We start from the raw sequence: 21,847 nt of genomic DNA, 5'->3' as shown, positions 1-21,847 counted from the left end.
GTGCCCTTATAATATTACTGGCAGTGTCATATACATAGCTGTCAAGTTTTCACTTTTCTCGCGAGGAAGCCTATTGAGCATAAGGGAATTTCCCTTTAAAAAGGGAGAACTTCACAGCAATGGTCATAAAGTGTTCTGTGACATTTTTTATGGTTGGTGCAGATGTTGGCACTTTGCATCATGTTGTAGGAATGGAGTGCATTAATGTTTCCATCCTGAAAAACATTTTACATAATTGTGAACATATTCTTTGGTTTTCGGGAAGCAGGACCAAGACCCAGTCTTCACAGACATGGTGGACAGGAAAGAGGACCAGTGATATCTTCCCATTCTATATGGTTTGGACCACAACTCCCATAATCACTGGTGGTTGACTATGCCGGATGGAGTTAGTGGGAGTTGTAGAAGGCACCGCTTTGGCAATTTCTGTCTTAAAAGACAGTGCCATGTTGTAGGTGGGTGCAGAATAAAATGAGTCAGTGCCTTTCCTGCTCATAGAAAAGAAGATTAAATAATCCAGTCTAGTCTTCTCACTCTTCGTTTTCTGTGTTTGGGAGGTGTTCTTTGTGTGTTCAGAAGATTGTTCAAATGTGCAACTCTTCCCACTCTCCACTGTGATTTTAAGTGGTGCAGCCCAGAAAAACAGTATATAGTACAGTACAGTACAGTACCTTGGTTTTCAAATGTCTCCATTGACGAACATTTCGGTTTTTGAACGCCGTAAACCTGGAAGTAAATGCTTCGGTTTTCGAACATGCCTCGGAAGTCAAACATGCCATGTGGCTTCTGCTGAGTGCAAGATCCTGAGGCCTAGCTGTCGGCTGTTGAGTACAGTGGGATCTCGGTTTAAGTACACAATTGGTTCCGGAAGTCTGTACTTAACCTGAAGCGTACTTAACTGAAGCGAACTTTCCTATTGAAAGTAATGGAAAGTGGATTAATCTGTTCCAGACGGGTCCGCGGAGTACTCAACCTGAAGCGTACTTAACCCGAAGTATGAATGTAATTGGTTCTGGAAGTCCGTACTTAACCTGAAGCGTACTTACCTGAAGCGAACTTTCCCATTGAAAGTAAGGGAAAGTGGATTAATCCGTTCCAGACGGGTCTGTGGAGTTCTTAAACTGAAAGTACTCAAACCGAGGCGTACTTAAACCGAGGTGACTCTATTCGGTTTTCGAACGTTTCGGAACTCAAACGGTCTTCCAGAACGGATTACGTTCAAAACCTATGGTTACGAACTTAATTCGTTCCGGAGGTCCGTTCTTAACCTGAAACCGTTTTTAACCTGAGGTACCATTTTAGCTAATGGGATCAGAGATACACTTCTTTCATAATACCAACGGCATTGTTGCAAATTTGTTACTGTTTGTTCATTTGGCATGAAACAAGTGCATCCCTTTTATCTGTATTGACCTGAGATGAGTGGGCAGGTTTTACATGACAGGGTTACAAGGTATAATAATAATAATAATAATAATAATAATAATAATAATAATAATAATAATTTTATTTATACCTCGCCCTCCCCAGCCAAAACTGGGCTCAGGGCAGCTAACACCAGTAAAATTATAATAAAACATAAAAGAAAGAAAACAATTAATTAAAATACGGGTTAAAATTTTAATTTTTAAAAAAATACAGCCTCATTTTAAAGTAGCCCAAATCAAAACCATAAGGGAGGGAAACATAGGGGTCAGACTGAATCCAGCCCAAAGGCCAGATGGAACAGCTCCGTCTTGCAGGCCCTGCGGAAAGATGTCAATCCCGCAGGGCCCTGGTCTCCTGTGAGAGAGCGTTCCACCAAGTTGGGGCCAGTTCTGAAAAGGCCCTGACCCTAGTTGAGACCAATCTTATGGCTCGGGACCTCCAAAATGTTGTTACTTGTGGACCTTAAGGTCCTCCGCAGGGCATACCAGGAGAGGCGGTCCCATAGGTACAAGGGTCCTAAGCCGCAAAGGGCTTTAAAGGTCAAAAGCAGCACCTTAAATCTGATTCTGTACTCCACCGGGAGCCAGTGCAGCTGGTAAAGCACTGGATGAATGTGGTCCTGCGGCAGGGACCCCGTAAGGAGCCTTGCCGTGGCATTCTGCACCCACTGGAGTTTCTGGGGATCTGAATATTTCACTATTACTGTATTTGTTAGTTGTGCGTAGTTCTCTTGGTTTCTGCTGGCTCTAGCCTATGGCAGCTTTGGCTTATTTAGCTAAAGGTTTGTGTGATCTGCTCCAGAGATGGGGAACCTGTGGCCCTCCAGATGTTGTTAAACTCCAACTCCTATCATCCCTAACCACTGGTCATGCTGGTTGGGGCTGATGGGTGTTGGAATCCAACAACATCTAGAAGGCCACAGGCTTCTAGAACCCCTGTTCTAGTGTGTTTGCTGCTGGAGTGCTTAAAATAACATATATTAATTTATTTTCAAGTAACGATGATGATGATGATATATTTCATTTATACCCCACCTATATCGCTGGGTTGCCCAAGCCACTCTGGGCGGCTTCCAAGACACTAAAACATCAAACATTAATAGTAACAATCTGATCCAATATAAAAGTCACAGTAACTTTAAAATAAACAACTTGTATAAAACAAAGCAACATTCAACAATCCATCAGAATCTGATAGTAAACAGTAAAATTAAACATCAGCAAATAGTAAACAGTTCTAACCACAATAAAGAATTACCAATCTATAATCAATAAAAGTATCAGCAAATCACAATGCATAAAATACTACAAAACATACAAAACTATGTAAAAGGATCAAATTGAGAAACAAAGAAGCACAGCTTATAAAACAATAATAATCAATTTCATTTCAGAGCTTACATGTAGTTTCCCATTTTGCCAGCTTCTCAGAAAAAATGGAAAGAATTGTCTTCCTTGAAGAATTGTGTTCCTTCATGTAGACTGTTGGCAGTGACGGATTTAGGGCTGTGCAGGGAGGTTTTCCTGCACTGGGCGCCAAGCCGAGGGGGTGCAAAATTGAGAAGATCCATAATTGAAAAGATCCGTTTGGGGGTGCAAAATGTTGAGCTTGCATAGGATGCCATATTATGAAAGATCACCCCAATCCGCCCCTGCAATGGTTAGCCCAACACTTTCCAGAGTAGACTTTGTGTAGGAGAAAGATTTGAATCATATTCTTTTTGTGGGTACATACATACATAGGCACTCTTCATGGAAGATGTCTTTAATGTCTGGGTTTTTTTGTATTCTAATTTGTCATGTTAATTTCTCAATTAAGGCTCTAGACCATCAAGTGTGTAAGTTTTTGACTAAAACGTGGGTTGCATTTTATTATCCCCTTGTTTACTGATATTGTTTATGCATTCTGAATTTTTAATTGAATTAATGTGCTTTCAGTATTGATTTCAAAGTTCATTTGCAGCTTGGCATTTTTTAATCAGATATTTTGTTCACATTGATTGCCTTTTGAAATGATTATATTAATTATTGTATGATGTTGTTAGCCACCTTGCCCTATTTCTGGAGGGACAAACAGGGTGCAAATAAATTAAATGAATGAAGCACTTGCTGGTTTTCGCAACACTCTACAAAGCAGGTGTGCGAAGCTCACCCCACAGGCAGCTCAGGGGATTTATTATGCTCTGCACATTAATGCTTCCTGGAAGGACAGAGTGGGCACATTAATAGAGATGGTTTTGAATGTAATTATCTGTCTGAAATGTTGCAACTCCCAGAAAAAGTTGCATTTGAAATGGGAGATCTGTTGCGTGGATCAGCTGGTTGCATATGGCAAAGCCAATATCTGAATGCACTAAAAACGTCCTCCTCTCTTTTTCTTTGTAGCAATTGAAACTCAGAGCACCAGTTCTGAAGAACTTGTTCCCAGCCCGCCTTCCCCGCTTCCTCCTCCTCGTGTTTACAAGCCCTGCTTCGTTTGTCAGGACAAATCTTCTGGATATCACTATGGCGTCAGTGCTTGTGAGGGATGTAAGGTGAGTCTCCAGGCCTCCCTGGTAAACTTTGCTGGTAAAGTGGGTTGAACAGGTTGCGGGGGAAACCTGGACCAAGTGGTCTTTTCCATCCATGGCCTCTGTTGTCCTGTCTGAGGGCTATTTCATTGTCTCCCTTCCGTTTCTTTTGTATCGTTAGCAAAACTTCAAAAGGGCTTCTCTCCCCCTATCATTTAGTTCACACTAGCTCTCGTCTGTGTTCAACTTTTGCATCGTCCCTTAAGGCTTGGTACTTCCACGCTGCTTATTATGGATCACTTAGTTGAAGCCGTGTTGAATTGTTGCAGACCCAGGGTTGCCGTTATGCAAACTCTCAGGCTCCTTTCAGTTGCTGCTGTTGTTGTTGTTTATATAATTTGCGCTACGCACAGACCCTGACAGGGCACATCAATAAAAGCACAACTTCAAGTGTTGTGCCAGCAGGAGAAGAAACACTTAGATGCAATAATGGCAAAAGTCAGTGGCTCGACGCAGCTAAAGTAAAATTCTGTTCTGAAGGCCACATATCACAGTGGAAGCTAAACATTAAACCTTCGTAGGAAACAACGTTTGCCTTTTTGGGTTTCAAACTTGATTAAGGATACCACACTTTCATCTTTGAGTGTTGTCTGTAGGAAAACTGGATTCAGTCCTATATGAATCCCATTCAACTCCATGGGACTTCCTTGGGAGTAGGCATGGATAGGATTGTGCTGTAAGGATCCGGTCTTCTAGCCAATGATTCCATATAGCAGCTGTGAGTGTTATATGGCATCAGAAGCACTAGCTAGAATATATTGCATGGGTGTGTCTGTCTGTCTGTGATTAATGTGCATGGACCTTTTGAAGTTGACATTGATTTGCTGTTGTCCTTGATGCCCAGTTGGGCTGGGTTAAAAAGTCAATATCTTACTGTCTCTTCGATCAACGGGTAGTTGTAATCTCACAGAGATCACTTGGGTGTGGGTGGGTATCTAGGTAGATAGATAAACAGACAGATATATTTGGACTGAAACAACCAATTTTTCATCAGTTTATGACACCTGATGTGTCCAGCAGTACCATCCTATGCATTGTAAGCTTCATTGAGTTAAGTAGAATTCACTTCCAACTAAATAGGCATCGGATAGCAGCCTGGAACATACATCAAAAAATAGCATATATTTATCCTTTATCGCCTGCACCAACTGAACCTTGCAGAGATTCCTTTTACCTCTTGCCTGATGCATGTCCATTTTGCATAATTCTTCGTGTTCTTCTGCCTATGATTTGCATCCATTTCTTGTTTTGTTCCTTCTTCGCCAACACTGTATGTAGATGGATAATTCTTGGAGCCTGGAGGTTGCTCTGCGCTTTAGTGTATTCCTGCCATGCCTCCTTCTTCCAAATTGAATTTTATAAAATCCTATGCTTCTGTGATGCTTTTGCAGACCGTGAGCTGTAGTAATCCCATCTCCAGTCAAGTAAACTCCCTTAAAAGCTGAAAATGCAGAGACTCTTCCTTGGTTTTGATTTCCGCAAGCAGTTCTATTACCTCCTTGGCAGCCTTGCTGTTTCATTGACATGCACCTGTAATCATTCTCAGGAGCTAGTCCAACGCCTGGCAAAGTCAATTGAAACACTCTCATTGACTTCAGATAAGGATATGAGCAGCTTCTTCCGCTTTATCATGACCCAAATACTCCATAGCTCAGGATCTTCGCAAAAGCACTTGTCAGCAAATTGGTCTTCTCTCATCTTGATTAACTCAACCTCTTCTGTATCATTTCCCCCCACTCCCTCGCCCTGAGATCTTGTCGTAAGTCGCTTTGTCTTGCAGTAATCCCTCCGAACTGAGAATTTCCTTCTTTTGCTCCACCAAACACTTTCCCCTTTGGCCTTCCTTAACCCCATCTTCCTCGGCAATAATTCTTCTTCAGCTGTTCCCTACAGCCTATTCTCATCTGATTTTCTGCAACTCGCTCTTCCGAGCATGGAATATTTTAAAACCTGCAATAAAACGCCATATGGTGTTAATGAGGCTGTGTGAATAATGGCTAGGAATAAATTGTATTATTTTTCAATCCCTGACATTAATATGCCTGCAGTTTACCAGGATGTATTGAAAATGTTGGACACCAGATTGCTTAAATATCCAAATTAGATCATTGGGAAGAAGTGAATTGGTGGGTTATTAGTACATCTTCAAGGTTAAAAACTGTCTTAAGTTAGGATTCCCAAGAGCATGGTAGATTTTTGAAAACTTCAGCTTCATGTTCATTCCTAGGGAATCAGCAGAACTGTGCTTTCTTGTGGGCCCTGTTTATTTGCTATTTTTCCTATTATGTTTATTTCCTGCCTTTCCTCCAAAGATCTCAAGGTGGCCCACAGGATTCTAACAACGACCCTCTGAGGTAGATTAAACTGAAGAACATTTACTTCCTCAAAGTCATTGCTCCCCAAATAGCTTCATGCCTGAGTCAGAATTTGAACCCTGGTCTCCCAGATGCAAATGCTCTACCACTGAGCTATGACCTTTGCATTCAGGTCCATTGTTTACATAAGCCAGTAAGGTTAAAGGTAAAGGACCCCTGGACAATTAAGTCCAGTCAAAGGCGACTATGGGGTTGTGGCACTCATCTCGCTTTCAGGTTGAGGGAGCCAGCGTTTGTCCACAGACAGCTTTCCGAGTCATGTGGCCAGCAGGACTAAACCGCTTCTGGCACAACGGGACTCCATGATGGAAGCCAGAGCACACAGAAACGCCGTTTAGCTTCCGCCACAGAGGTACCTATTCATCTACTTGCACTGGTGTGCTTTTGAACTGCTACCGGTAGGTTGGCAGGAGCAACGGGAGCTCACCCTGTTGTGGGGATTCAAACCACCAACCTTCTGATCAGCAGGCCCAAGAGGCTCAGTGGTTTAGACCACAGCACCACCTGCGTCCCTATATGCATGTAACATGGTTCATGAATCCCTACCGTTCATGAGCTGGTGCATGCAACCCAAGTGCTCCGGCTTGGCACAAGCCTAACAACAACAACAACAACAATTTATATGCTGCCCATCCAACTGGGTTGCCCTAGCCATTCTGGGCGGCTGCTATTATGTAAGCACAAGAAAATCCATTTAGTGTTGGAAAGAATATTACCATATTCTAATATGCTAAGGAGATTTTGAGTAAACATTAGGAAGAACTTTCAGGTGGTAAGCGCTGTTCGACAGTGGAGTGGACTCGGCTGGAGGTGGTGGACTTTTCTTCCTTGGTGGTTTTTAGGCAGCGGTTGGATGGCCGTCTCATGGATGCTTCAGTTGAGATTCCTGCATTGCAGGGGCTTGGAATAGATGCCCTGTAGGATCCTTTCCAACTCTGTGATTCTGTGTAAAGCTAATATTCTAGATAGAGACGGCGTGTTCCAGAGGCTGTTTTATTCTGGTCCGCTTTTTGACCTTCAGCTTGTTGGGGGGGGGATTAAAACGCTGGTCTCAGCAGTTGTAAGGCTTTTCCTGAAAGCCCCACTCTTTGCTACTGACTTTACTCTTCATTGTAGCAGCCTGCAAAAGACTGGGGCGGGGGGGGGGTGGCTTTGGGTGTAGTGGGTCTGCTTTTCCAAATAATGCCAGCATTGTGCTGGTGAATAGGAACAACCAATGCTCTGGCAGATTCAGCTGTCTGTTAGAGCCTTGTCCCTTGTTCTAAGCAGTTAGAAGGCGACATTCCTTTGGTCGCAACACACGGCCTGGATTTCTGGCACAAGCTGTGTATGTAGCAAAGTTGCCTAGAGCAATTTAAGACAAAAAAAGAGTGAGAAAACGGCAGGAAGCACAAAGGGTGCTCACATTTTTATAGTGGGAGCCAGCAAATTTGTTTGCACAGCAGAGGTGCCGCTCTGTCTCTTGTAGATGCTAAGGGACAAAACGCCCATAAATTCAATCCACAGTTGTTTCCCACATCAGTGTCAATCTTAAACAAAAAAAGCACAATCCCCAATTAAATAATTTGTTAATAAAGCTTCACCTAGGACAGATGTCAAAAGCAACCATGTTGCCGCATTCTGAGCGAAAGGGCTGTGCAAATTTACATGTCTGTCTGGCTTTGCTGCCTTTCTACGCAGCCAAATAAGTACTCTTTTGGGGTAAGTCGTGTATACCAGGCATCCCCAAACTGCGGCCCTCCAGATGTTTTGGCCTACAACTCCCATGATCCCTAGCTAACAGGACCAGTGGTCAGGGAAGATGGGAATTGTAGTCCAAAACATCTGGAGGGCCGAAGTTTGGGGATGCCTGGTGTATACTATTTGGAAATTATAGGAAATAAAAGTAATCAGAAGAGGACTGATTGGTTGGGTCACCTGATCATGCTGCAACCAGTCACTATCGGGGACTGGCTGGGCAATGAGGTGTGGTGGGAGGCGCTAGCTGGGGAACCCCTATGGGAAAGCCCAGTGGAGGAAGGCTCAGAGCTTGGGGATTGGTGGTGGGTCATTGAGGAGAGGTCAGAGGGAGAAGATTGGGAGGAGGTGCTGAAAGGATAACAGGGGTTAATGAACAGGAGGAACCTGTGACAGGGAGCAGTTCAGAGGAGGGGGATCAAGAGATTGTTGAAGAATCCAGGGGGGTCTCCCTCTCCTGCTGTGAGAATCTCTCCCCCCCCCCCCCGGTCTCAAAGAACATGCAAGATTTGGAGAGCAGAACAGAGGTGGGCAGACACAGTTTGAGACTGCTGAGAAAGCATCCAAGAGAGGAGGAGTCTTAGAAAGAGCTAAGGGCAGGACCTGCTCTATAGGGGCAGGGCCTGATGGGAAGGTCTTCCTTATCTGTGAAGATGCTTTCGTGGAAGTCTAAAGTTTTGAACTCTAAACCAAATTCTGTCCCATCAGCTATTCCTCATCCATGCCAGGAAACTATGAAAAAAAAATAATCAAAATTCTGAACTAGAATACCACCCCAATGTCCTTGTCATATCTACAGACCGGTCATTTTGCCTCTGGCTACAGTTCCCTTCCAAGCCAACAAAATTGAATTCCATATTGGACTACTAAATATTCCAAGGACATTCTCCATGGCTTGAAATACGTCCTCAGGCTTTCCGTTTGTAGGGAAGAGCCATCAGTTTCCATATGCAGTCCTGACAGATTAGGAAAGGGTACAGCATAGAATGAGCATAATATTCTATTCTTTGCCTTATCATTGCACATTTCCAGTTGCTAGACTTGTATGTCCTGATATCACTCTTTAAGAATAGCTTTCACCCTACTTTGACAGCATTTGGCCTCGTGTTTCAGGCTGAAGTTTTCTGTTTACAAAGCAGAAAATGCTGTATTTCTTGGTGCAGTTCAAAGATGGTGGCAGGCTGTAGTAGTAGTGGTGTTGTGATGTTTTGTTTTGTTTTGTTTTGTTTATACCCCGCACATCTGACTGGGTTTCCCCAGCCACTCTGGGTAGCTCCCAACAAAATATTAAAAACACAATAAAACATCAAACATTAAAAACTTCCCTACACAGGGCTGCAGTCAAATAGTTGTTTATTTCCTTGACATCTGATGGGAGGGCGTTCCACAGGGCGGGCGCCACTACCGAGAAGGCCCTCTGCCTGGTTCCCTGTAACCTCACTTCTCGCAGTGAGGGAACCACCAGAAATCATCGTAGTGCTTTAAAATCATCAGGCCTGACTTCGTCTTCCTTGTTTCTAGAAACAGGTCTCATGGAGAAAATTTGCCAATGCTTTGAGAAAAGTTCTTCCATGTCAAGGCTGATGATACCTTGAAAAGAAAAGGGAAGAATGAAGTTTATGACATGGGTCTCCTGATGTCACCTATAATTTACCCAGTCCTCTAAATGCTACCTGTGTTCCCGCTTGTTCAGTTCTTCTTCATGATTACTTACTGACCAGAGGTCTGTCATTTCATTTTGCTCTTTCTTACACATCTGTAAACAAAGTCCAGCTTTCCTAAGGAAACCCTTGTTTGTTTAAATCAAGGATGGAGAACATGGGTGTCTGCAAGAATTTTTCCAGAGAGGTGAGGTTTTTTCCAGGAGTGGGTGGGTACAAAGTAAAAAAAATAAATGATGTAATTTCTTCCCTAAATAAGAAGGATTGTATCTGTACATTTTGTCTCATGATCAGGTTCTACAGATACTAGAAACCATTCAGAAATCAAATGTGGGCCCAGGAGCTCGAGATTTGCAAAGCAACATTCTTTGCAGCCACATTTATTTTTTTCTTCTGATCATTAAAGATGGACTCCTTTGCCCCCTGAATCTAAATCATGTTGGGGCAGATGTACATTTACAGCTTACTTTCCCTGGCAGTGAAGAGGACCCTTAAAGTAGGAGTGGATGTCATTTGCTGTCATTTCCCACTGCCCGATTAGTTTAGAAAAAGCCATAGGCTGCAATTCTCAAGTCACAGTGATAGTGCAAGCCCCATTAGTTTTAATGGGGCTTGTGACAGAACAGCACTTTGAGGAGTGAGGCTGTTAACATAAATAGCTTCCCTCATGAACAGGCATGGCAAATTTGTTTGGGTTTGAAATCCATCTTAAATAGCCACAAATCTAAATGTGGGAAATGTATTTGGTAGCTTTCTACTGAATAAATGAGACTAAATTTACATTAGGGAGTAAGTGACCATCATTGTGTATGCATCAGCTCACACTAAAATTTCCGCCTTAAAAAAGATATAAGTACCAGAGAAGCGTAAGTGATAAAGCTGCTTTTGCTTCCATTTTCACACACTTGGATCCCGTTCTACCTCCTGAGAAGTCTGAACACATGAGGCTTCTGTGTGGTCTCCCATTCTGGGACTACTGGGAAGACCCAAACCAGCAGAAGTGGAATTACTTTAGACCAGGGTTCCCCAAACTTGGGTCTCCAGGTGTTTTGGGACTGCAGTTCCCATCATCCCTGACCACTGCCCCTGCTAGCTAGGGATGATGGGAGTTGTAGTCTAGAACAGGCATAGGCAAACTCGGCCCTCCAGATGTTTTGGGACCACAACTCCCGTGATCCCTAGCTAACAGGACCAGTGGTCGGGGTGATGGGAGTTGTAGTCCCCAAACATCTGGAGGGCCGAGTTTGCCTATGCCTGGTCTAGAAACAGCTGGAGACCCAAGTTTGGGAAACCCTGCTTTAGACCATTTCCCCAGACTGCAGTCCTATGCACATTTACTTGAGTGAACTCGAGTCTGTACAATGGGACTTAAGGCTAAATATGCATAAGATAGCACTCTCGGTCCTTTATTCTAAGTAGTGAGAGAAGTAGCAGCCAACATAGTGCCGCCCAACTTTTGCTGGTTGGTTCTGCTGGTAGGTGGAGGCGACATCTGGAGGGAACACTCCACAAGGGAGGGTGTCTGAAAAAGGGTGAGAGGATGTCTGCTCTGCAGGCAAGGGGTGCCATAACTGGGCTCCTGAGTCCCACAGGGGTGCCTCAGGAAAAGAATGTAGTTGTTCAAGGGAGCTGTGGAGCCAAAAAGGTTGAAAACCTCTGACATAAAGTATTCAGACTGGGCTGTCAGAAAAATATACAATGCTTTTAAAGAAGCAATTGCTGCCACCAATGAAACTGGGAAGGGTTCTAAGGCCATCTCCGACCAATTTTAAGTCTATCATTCTAAATGAGAAAGATTATTCAAAAGTGGGAAACATTTGAGACAGTTGCCAATCTTCCCAGGAGTGGACGTCTCAGCAAATTCATCCTGAGGTCAGTCCGTGCAATGCTCAGATAAATTGCAAAAAAAAAAACCACCAAGAGTTACATCTCAGGCCCTACAGCAGGGGTCCCCAAACTAAGGCCCGGGGGCCGGATGTGGCCCAGCCGCCTTCTAAATCCGGCCCGTGGACGGTCCAGGAATCAGCATGTTTTTACATGAGTAGAATGTGTCCTTTTATTTAAAATGCACCTCTGGGTTATTTGTGGGGCCTGCCTGGTGTTTTTACATGATTAGAATGTGTGCTTTTATTTAAAATGCATCTCTGGGTTATTTGTGGGAGATAGGAATTCGTTCATAATTTTTTCCAAAATATAGCCCGCCCCGTCCGCCCCCAAGGTCCGAGGGACAGTGGACCGTCCCACTGCTGAAAAAGTTTGCTGACCCCTGCCCTACAGGCTTCATTTAGCATGTTAAATGTTAACGTTCATGAAAAGACAATTAGAAATAGACGGGACAAGTATGGTTTGTTTCGAAGAGTTGCCAGCAGAAAGCCTCTTCTCTCTAAAAAGAACACGGTGGAAGCACGGATTAGGTTTGCAAAGTTGCATCTGAACAAACCACAAGATTTCTGGAGCCACGTCCTTTGGGCAGACAAGACCAAAGTGGAGGTGTTTGGCCATAACACATAGCACCACATTTGGCGAAAACCAAACACAGCATATCAGTACAAGCATCTCATACCAATTGTCAAGCACAGTGGTGGAAGGGTGATGATTTGGGCTTATTTTGCAGCTGCAGGACTTGGGAACCTTGCAGTCATTGCGTCAACCATGAACTCCTCTGTATACCAAAGTACCGTATTCTACAGTCAAATGCAAGGCTGTCTGCCCCACAGTTGAAGTTTGGCTGAAACTGGGTCATGCAGCAGGACAAGGATCCCAAGCGCACCAGCAAATCTACAACAGAATGGCTGAAAAAGGAAAGAATCAAGGTGTGGCAATGGCCCAGTCAAAGTCCAGACCTCAACGCAGTTGAAATGCTGTGCGGGACCTTAAGAGAGCTGTGCATAAACAAATGTCAGCAAACCTCAATGAACGGAAGCAATGTTGTAAAGAAAAATGGGCCAAAATTCCTCCACTACTGTACAATGTGAGAGACTGTCCTACAGAAAATGATTCCTTCAAAGTTATTGCTGCTAAAGGTGGTTCTACAAGCAATTGAATCATAAGGTGTACTTACGGTAGTTTTTGGGCTTTTCCATTTTGGTTTTATTTTGGTTAAATAAATCATGACACGGTGTAATATGTCATGTGTTATTATTCATCTGAGGTTGTATTTACCACTGTATTCCACTCTGTTCAAACCTCATCTGGAGTACTGTGTCGAGTTCTGGGCACCGCAGTTCAAGAAGGATATTGACAAGCTGGAATGTGTCCAGAGGAGGGCAACCAAAAATGGTCAAAGGCCTGGAAACAATGCCTTATGAGGCTTAGGGAGCTGGGCATGTTTAGCCTGGAGAAGAGAAGGTTAAGGGGTGATATGATAGCCATGTTCAAATATATTAAAGGATGCCATATAGAGGAGGGAGAAAGGTTGTTTTCTGCTGCTCCAGAGAAGCAGACACGGAGCAATGGATTCAAACTACAAGAAAGAAGATTCCACTTAAACATTAGGAAGAACTTCCTGACAGTAAGAGCTGTTCGACAGTGGAATTTGCTGCCAAGGAGTGTGGTGGAGTCTCCTTCTTTGGAGGTCTTTAAGCAGAGGCCCTTGTGGTCTCTTCCAACTCTATGATTCTACATAATTTTAAGACCTGCTAAGGAACACATGGTTGTTTATTATATCTTCATAGGTAAGACCACAGAATTCAAAGAGGCTGCGCTTTCTTTTTCCCATGACTTTATATATGTGCCTTTAAATGCAAGGTTGTTGGGTTTTGCTTGTTTGCACAAATTGCCAATGTGAATCAGGACTCCAGGATGGGAGTGGCATGTAGGAGGATTTAACTCTTTAGCTCCCACTGTAGTCCTGGTCTAGTTTGGGCTCCCCCACACTACAGTGGGCATTTTGTTTTTTTGAGGGGGCTTCAGTTGAAGTTTTCCCATCCCACACAAATTGCAGGAGTGGAGAGCCTGATCCAGATCAAACCCATAGCGCAGGTCACAAAGTTAGGATCCCAGTTCAGAAGAGGCCCCCAGCATTGGAAATTTGTGTAAAAATTCCCTGCACTTTTTAAAGGCACAAATACGGTATATAGGCAAAGTAACATGTAGTTTGGACCTGAGGTCCTTAAGACACGTACAACGAGGTGATTGTTTACACATGTAGCATACAGGAACTCTTTAACTGTTTGATTACATTATTTTGAAGAAATCCTCTAACTTGCTTCTTGCTTCTTTGCCTATTGATCTTGCATATATATCTCATTAGTTCCTTTACAGTCGATGAGTGCTGCAGGCTCTGCAGCGTACATGACCAGAACATGAGTTTGCTTGGCTGGTAGTGTGTGTGTGTGCGTGTGTGTGTGTGTAAATACTGACTGGTAAAAAGGCAAGCACTTTCTGTTGCAAATTTAAAGGGTTTTTGAGGAAGCTTCCCCAAAAAACGTTGCAGCTAATGGGGTTGAAGCAGCATCTTCATTAAATGGATCCCACAAACCCACAAAATCCCAGTTTGCTGATTTGACTTCATAGCCTGTCTGTCGTCAGCCTGTAGGGCACAGTTTACTGAACTCCTGCAGAAAATCTGTTATAAGCCATACTTCTGCAAAAGACAAGGCAGCAGTTGGTATGTTTATGAGATAATGAACAGCAGCACCTCCATGCCACAATGTTGTTGTTGTTTAGTCGTTTAGTCGTGTCCGACTCTTCGTGACCCCATGGACCAGAGCATGCCAGGCACTCCTGTCTTGCACTGCCTCCCGCAGTTTGGTCAAACTCATGTTCGTAGCTTCGAGAATAGCAGACCCTATTTTCCAGGGACAGTCTCAGATTTACAGAAGCTGTTCTGGTTTATGATTTGATCCTGGAATGTCCCGCTTTTCCTTTGGACATCCCTATTTTCATTGGAGAAATGTGGAGGGTAAGCTATCCACCCCACCATTTTATTATTTCTTTACTTCTTAAATAGTTCTAAAAACAAAAAAAAATTGTTGGGTAGCTTACAAAGGGGCAATAAACTTAAGCATTTTTATCCCTCTTTTCTATAAGAGCCCGGTAGTGCCAGTATAGTTTGATTAGAGTGCAGTGATCCCCCCCCCCCCGAAGAAGCAAGAATTCATCGCTGCATTTGGTATTGAGGAGTATAAGGAAGTCAAAGTTTTTTTCAGATAAGTTACTTCTTTACTCTTCTTTTTGTTATAGGGTAAGATACTCTTTGGGACAATGCTCTGAAGACTGAGATTGTTCTGAGAATATTGGGCTGTTACTTCATCATAATTTGTATTGGCTGCCCTGAGAAATAGTGAATAAAATTATATTGAAGTGAAGGTGGGAGATGTCCAAGTCTTTAACAAATATACACATTTAAATCTGTCTTTTCCTTAGCAGCCTTTAGCCTAAAATGATTGAAGGGGGGACGACGACACCAAAGACAGGTTTTGAAAAAGCAACAGAAGGTGTCACGAGTTTCAAATAACTCCACAAATGCTCAGTGGCTTGAAGGCTTAAACAAGTTACATTGAGAAAAGATCATAATGTAATTTGTTCATCTACATCTGCTTACCAAATTTTGCTTTGCACTCCTTTAAAAAAAACAAACGTGCTTTTGGAAGTATACTTAAATTCATTTAAAGCATTCTTGAACACAAAAGATGTAAAACTTCATAGTGCGCTGGGAAAATGTGCACTGAAGAAATGTTGCACTAGTTTGGAGATAATAATTTGGGAGTATGGAATGGAAATGCAATAATATCTGGGTGGGTGGGTGGGGGAGAGCAGCTACATAAATGGTTTGGGAAAGTGTCATTCTTTAGTAAGAAATACTGTGCTTAATTAATTCTTACTCCTGGGAGGTCAGCCTGGGGCACTCATTATTGTCTTAATTGGAGGTATAAATCCTGAGGCCCTGCAGGAAGAAAAACGAAGAGCAGTTAACAGTGGATAGTCTTCAGGAGAAGTGCTAGCTGGGTGTTGGGGCACAATGGTGGATTGTGACAGTTTACGAGTTCAGTGGGTTAGAGGTCTAGCCCTACCTAAATTAGGTTAGAGTGTCTTGAATTTTTTTTTAAAAAAGAAAAGATGATTCATCGCTGTATTTGGCATGCAGAGGTCTAGGGGTCTTCCTTCTTTCTTAGATCAGAGCTTCTTTCAGATCTCTGCTCCTGATATTAAATCAGTGAAGTTTCCCATCTGGTGTTTCCAACGAGGTTCAAGTATTTTTGCAGATTTTGCAAAGAAAGAAGTGTGTTCTTCTTGTTGTTTTACTACTTTTATCGATACTTATTTGAATTTTGGGGGGGAAATTGAAGAACCAGTATGTTCATGAACTCATTTTTCTCCTCCCCCCCCCAAAAAACCCCCCACATTCTTACTATTGTAGACATATGTCTCAAAATTCAAATGGATATTAGTTAAAGCCTTGATTTAACTCAGAGTAGTTCACGTCCTACTCTTGGCAATCGTTTGCCACTGCATTTATGTTTGGTCCTTGTTAGGCAAAGCTATGCTACAGCCGCACGATGCTCTCCTGCAATTGTGCATCGCAGGGGAAGAATGATAATGTGGAGAAAGTGACCTTTCCGTGGAAAGCATCTGCCTTCCCTTTTAATCTCTGCACAGGGCTTAGAAAATTGTAGGTGTTATAAGTTATAAATGATAATAAATTACTGTTACTCTGAATGTGGACTTAGAAGTGAGGTGGAAGTGGAAATGGCATAATATGCAATATGCGTATATGCTTCGTTTGACCATAAAGTTGTGAATTTTATACTTTGGAGTGAGAGAAGATTTCTAGGTTGGCAGCAGACTCCCATTTCTAGTCAGATTCAGATGGGGGCTTTCATTTTACATTACACGAGAGAGTAGTTCATTCATGCCAGCATAGCAGTCTCGTGAAATGAGCAAGTTTGGATGGCCCACTAAGGTTTAACTTTACAAATGTGTATACAAGGCGCTGCTTCTGATTGGCTGCAGGAAGTGTTCAGGATCCAAGGTACGACTTTACTTAGGGCTGCTGTAAATGTACCACTTTTGAACCTGGAGGAGCCCATAGCATCCTGCGCTCCTCCCGTACCCTCTGGAGCAGGCATGTCAAACCTGCGGCCCTCCAGATGTTTTGGCCTACAACTCCCATGATCCCTAGCTAGCAGGACCAGTGGTTGGGGAAGATGGGAATTGTAGTCTAAAACATGCCTGCCTGGAGTGAAAATTCCTGCCACTTGTCTTGGTTACATACTGTGTTGCAAGAAACAGGCTGTGTTTAAGGATTAACGATCTGGTTAACCGGAATTTCAGATAAGTGAAAGAAACTCTGCTTACCTAACTCAACTATGGTTAGCATTGCTGGCAGCTTGGCCATCCATGGCAAACTCCAGCTGGGAACAGGAAGGTTAAATTTGTGCTGCTGAAAGAAAGAGGTGAGGGCAGGGAAGAAGAGCCGTATCCTGAGATCTGCTTCCTATTGCTTAACTTCTATATTTCTATATCTACCCAGCACCCAAGATATCACACATTGCTTCACCTTTGGATGCCACAAATAACGCTTATTTTTCAGATGCTGTTAAATGTTGGATAGATGATGCTGGATTTTAAGTGAATCGCTACCTGGTTTTGATTTTAGAGGCTCTTATGCCTTATCAGCTGCCTAATCAGCCTATTATGGAATAGATGACAAGGTAGAAATTTGCACTTAAGAGAAATCTAGCTCTTGAATCACTTAATTTATCCTTTTGGTGTTATATATCCTTCCCAAGCAAGGAGGAGAAGGAGGCAGCAGTAGCAGCACACTAGATTTAATGTGGTGCAATTTCAGTGCAGACTCAGTGTGGTAGAACACAGTGCATATATTCTTCCCATGTGACTGTTGCTGATCTGTACTGAACTTAACACCACTGCTTAAATTAAATGCAGTCAGAAGGAATGCTATAGGCAAAGGCAATGTGCACTTCTCCGGAAGTCAGGGTGGATAAAAATCAATGATTTTTTAAAAAAAAATCAAAAAAATCGGATTTTTTTTATTTAAATCGATTTTTTTGATTTAAATTGGATTTTTTTAAATAAAATGCTTTTTGAGGAAAATATATTACCATCCAAAGGTTATTCCATCATGAAATAAAGATTAGTTTTTTAATTATGTAGAATAAGGTTGTATATGTTTAATTTTGGGGGTAAATAAATTCCATTAATCCATTCACAATGTCATGCTCTTCCAGAGGTTTTTGTAAGATTATTGGGCAGTTTCTCTGCCTACAAGATATTATCACAGATGCTTGGTTTACTTTTGCAGTTCTCAAAACTGAATTTGACTCAACAGAGATCACATGCCTCTTCTTCACAGCAAAAATGTTATAACATGAACAGAGTTGAGAAAAAGACCTTAATCCTATTGTTCTATAAACCTATGAATACAGAATCAACCCCTTCAGTGCTAAGTTTCAAGAAGTTCAGTGAATAGCATAGAAACAATATTTTTCTGATTGTTTGGAGTGGACAGTATTTAAGTTTTTCATGTGTAGGCTGGGCTGACAGTCTAAGTTTCTTAAAATATATATATTTTGTTTTTGTTTAGCCAAATTAGTTAACAAACATGGATGTTTGTTTAAGCAAATAACATATGCTGTAATGTTATTGTTTCAGTTGAATAAATCTATTTAAATTATTATTAAGGTAATGATTATTTTTCTCCTTCCTAAGTACAACAGTAAAGTTGTCCAAATATGAATAACCCATTAAACTGGGGATAAAAAACTAATATGAAAAGTTGTTATTCTAAAAATCTTCATCTACTTGCATATTAAAGTTATACCAGCAAGAATTAGTCTTTATGTAGAAAACTATGATTTAAATCAAGCCTTACTGACTAGTGATTTAAATCATGATTTAAATCGTGATTTAAATCAGATTGATTTAAATCAAATCCACCCTGCCGGAAGTTGTTTGCTACAAATATAGTATTGACAGTTCACAACCGAACCTTGTCAGTGTCTATGATACAATTCAGTTTTGTTCCCTGTTGCAGAGCTGATTAATGCACTTGTAATTGTCTTTCTGCCAGCTGGCCAAGAGAGGCACGGGAGCTTGTTTCCTGTATCATTCGTAAAAAGAAATTTAAAAAATGACTCGTATTTGTAGTACAACTGTGTTGGAGCATTTCTCCTGCATCATACCAAATTAGGGGGTGAATGTTATTTCAAATGCCTTCCAAAGAATATGTTAGCAGTGTGTGGCCTCAGGCCTAGGAAGTCACAGCAAATAGAGTCAAAAGATGGGCACTGATTTCATTAGGACTGACTTTGGAGTATGTAAGACTGCTTTGGAATAGAGAGAGAAAAGCAGAATTTCTTGGTGCTTTAAAAAGGAGGAGGAGGAGGGTTTGGATTTGATAACCCGCTTTATCACTATCCGAAGGAGTCTCAAAGCGGCTAACATTCTCCTTTCCCTTCCTCCCCCACAACAAACACTCTGTGAGGTGAGTGGGGCTGAGAGACTTCAGAGAAGTGTGACTAGCCCAAGGTCACCCAGCAGCTGCATGTGGAGGAGCGGAGACGCGAACCCGGTTCCCCAGATTACGAGTCTACCGCTCTTAACCACTATACCACACTGGCTGGAAAACTACACAGTTATTTTTTCATAACAAAATGTTCTATGCCAGGCATGTCAAATCTGCGGCCCTCCAGATGTTTTGGACTACAATTCCCATCTTCCCCAACCACTGGTCCTGTTAACTAGGGATCATGGGAGTTGTAGGCCAAAACATCTGGAAGGTCGCAGGTTTGACATGCCTGTTCTATGCTGTTGAGTGACCCTTGTTCTTGTTTTTTTAAAAAATATGTAAAACAGTGAAAGTGAAGGAAGGGAATGACTGAAGATTTTAAAACCATAGCTATATACAGTACCATGTACATGGAGTTACTACAGGGTTTTTCCTGGAAAAACACAACAGGAAGCAGGCTGTTGTATCTTTAGCAACTGCACACAGGCAGAAGTTCTACAGATGTGGTTTCTCCCTGGCTTAGTGATGAAGTGATCATTAACGATTGACCTGTTTGGTTTATTTAATGGTCTGCTCTCTTTAAAAGGCCAAGAAAAAACTGTTTGCACATATCATTTTTAAAATTATTAACATCTGGTGATATTGATATGAATAGGCCTACCATAACATTAAAAGTCACAATATCTAGAGAGAAATGTTTTAAACTTCTGCGAGGCTCTGTAAATGATTTTGGAGTGGCCATTCTGGGGCAAACATTCTGAATCACAACAATACATCAAGAGGTTAAATGTATCGCTGAATGGAGACTTTTAGCACATTGTATGCATTAATTAGCGTTCCAGTGCCAGGGTGCCTGTGTTGTTAACAGCTGTTTTGTGATTTGCTACTACAATCAAACCTCGGTTTTTGATCATCTCCGTTGCTAAACGTTTCAGCTCCCGAACATTGAAAACCCAGAAGTAAGTGTTCCAGTTTTCGAATGTTTCTGGAAGCCGAACGTCTGACGCGGCAGACAAGCAGGTTCCAATTGGCTCTTCTGATTGCAAGAGCCAATCAGAAGCCGTGCCTTGGAAATTGAGCGTTTCAGAAGTCAAAGGAATTGTACTTTTTTGCATTTCATTTTCTTCTGGCCTTACTGTTCACAACCCCTCCACCCTCAAATCATCTGCCTATATTCCTGTAACTCAGGATAACACTTTGTGCATCTAATGAAAAGGACTGTCGTCCACAAAAATGTATGCCATGATATTATTTAGTTACGTAGTTATTTATTAGACTTATTACTTGCTTGTTACCTGAAGGTCTCCAAGCAACTTACAATACATTTAAAAACACGATTATAAATACATCATGCCATAGAAGCAAAGGAAAACAGGCCCCATAACATCCGCAGGAAGCTTTGGCAGCATGCTAGTGACAAGATACCATCTCAGTCTTATCAAAGGCCTGGGAAGAAAGGTCGGTGCTTACCTGGCACAGAAAAGATGTCAGCAAAAGCTCTAAGCATTCCATGGACATGGAGCCACAACTGAAAAGACCCTATCCTATGTCACCGTCCTCTGATTCTCCCTCCAAGTGGGAACTTGGAGAAGGGCCTGCTGTGAAGATCTATGGCAGGCATCCCCAGACTTCGGCCCTCCAGATGTTTTGGACTACAATTCCCATCTTCCCCGACCACTGGTCCTGTTAGATAGGGATCATGGGAGTTGTAGGCCAAAACATCTGGAGGGCCGCAGTTTGGGGATGCCTGATCTAAGGCTCTGTGTGGTTTCTCATTGGGAGAGGCCTAAGGTTTTAACCTTAGGATTTGTTTTGAAATTGGAGTCCTATAGCAACTTTTACGTAGCAAATGCCTTCATCGTGATTCAGGGCGAGCACCATCAGGTTCGTAAAAGCATGTCTGATGTGGAAACATATCACCGGAACACACCCTGCAGTCTCCACTCCTTCTGCAGGTAAGTTGTGGTTTGTCTCGGGGGTCCTTCCCTGCATTCAAGTGTAGTCTGAAAGCCAACTTATGGGGCTTCCACTGCTGCAGTTCTCTCCCCACCCACCGTCCTGGGAGCATCATTACCAGGCCCGTCTTAACCACATCGAGCGCTGTGGTGCAAAGGTCCCTCCGCCGCCGCCCCCCCCAACTCACCGTGGACACAGAGGAGGGACATGGCATGGGCAGGGCGGGTGCTGAGGGTGGGCCAGGCTCAGGGGCGCCGTGGCAGGTGGGCCGGGCTGCCTGGTTGTCCTCCAGGGCGCCAGAACTGCCTCCTCCTGCGCGGAGGCCTCTGTGGGGGGGGCAGTGCCATGCAGCGCCTGGCCTCTTGTCCTCCTCATGCCCCCGACCCGCCAGGCTGAGGCCGGGACTCAAACCTGCGGTGGGTGGGAGGGCAGCCGGGCTGTCTGGCGGGTGCAGCGCGGTGCCCCCCTGGTGGCCCAGCGCCCTGGCGCATTGCACCACCCAGCCTTGCCTTAGGGCCGGCCCTGATCATTACATTAAAGGCAAAATTCCTCCTAAGTTAGTGAGGAGCGAGGCCACACCGAGAGGAATTCTGCTTTCTGTGCAACTCTCCAAGATACAGGGGCCATTTCAAGATCTGGACCTGGCAAC

At 43.0% G+C, this 21,847-nt stretch overlaps 1 protein-coding gene across 2 annotated transcripts in view; it reads left to right on the top strand.

Moving 5' to 3' along the window:
* The window catches only part of RARB (retinoic acid receptor beta), a 107,414-nt gene that overhangs the window by 29,585 nt on the left and 55,982 nt on the right, over window positions 1-21,847 (top strand). For both annotated transcript variants that reach the window (XM_035128838.3, XM_088653757.1), the window contains exon 2: window positions 3,813-3,961. In XM_035128838.3, the coding sequence (XP_034984729.2) occupies window positions 3,813-3,961 (149 nt within the window). The remainder of the gene's footprint in view (window positions 1-3,812; window positions 3,962-21,847) is intronic.

The sequence above is a fragment of the Zootoca vivipara genome, chromosome 11 (assembly GCF_965207765.1).
Source record: "Zootoca vivipara chromosome 11, rZooViv2.hap1.1, whole genome shotgun sequence".
Taxonomy (NCBI): Eukaryota; Metazoa; Chordata; class Lepidosauria; order Squamata; family Lacertidae; genus Zootoca; species Zootoca vivipara.
Note: the sequence above shows the minus strand (reverse complement) of the source record. Positions and strands in the feature narration are given on the sequence as shown.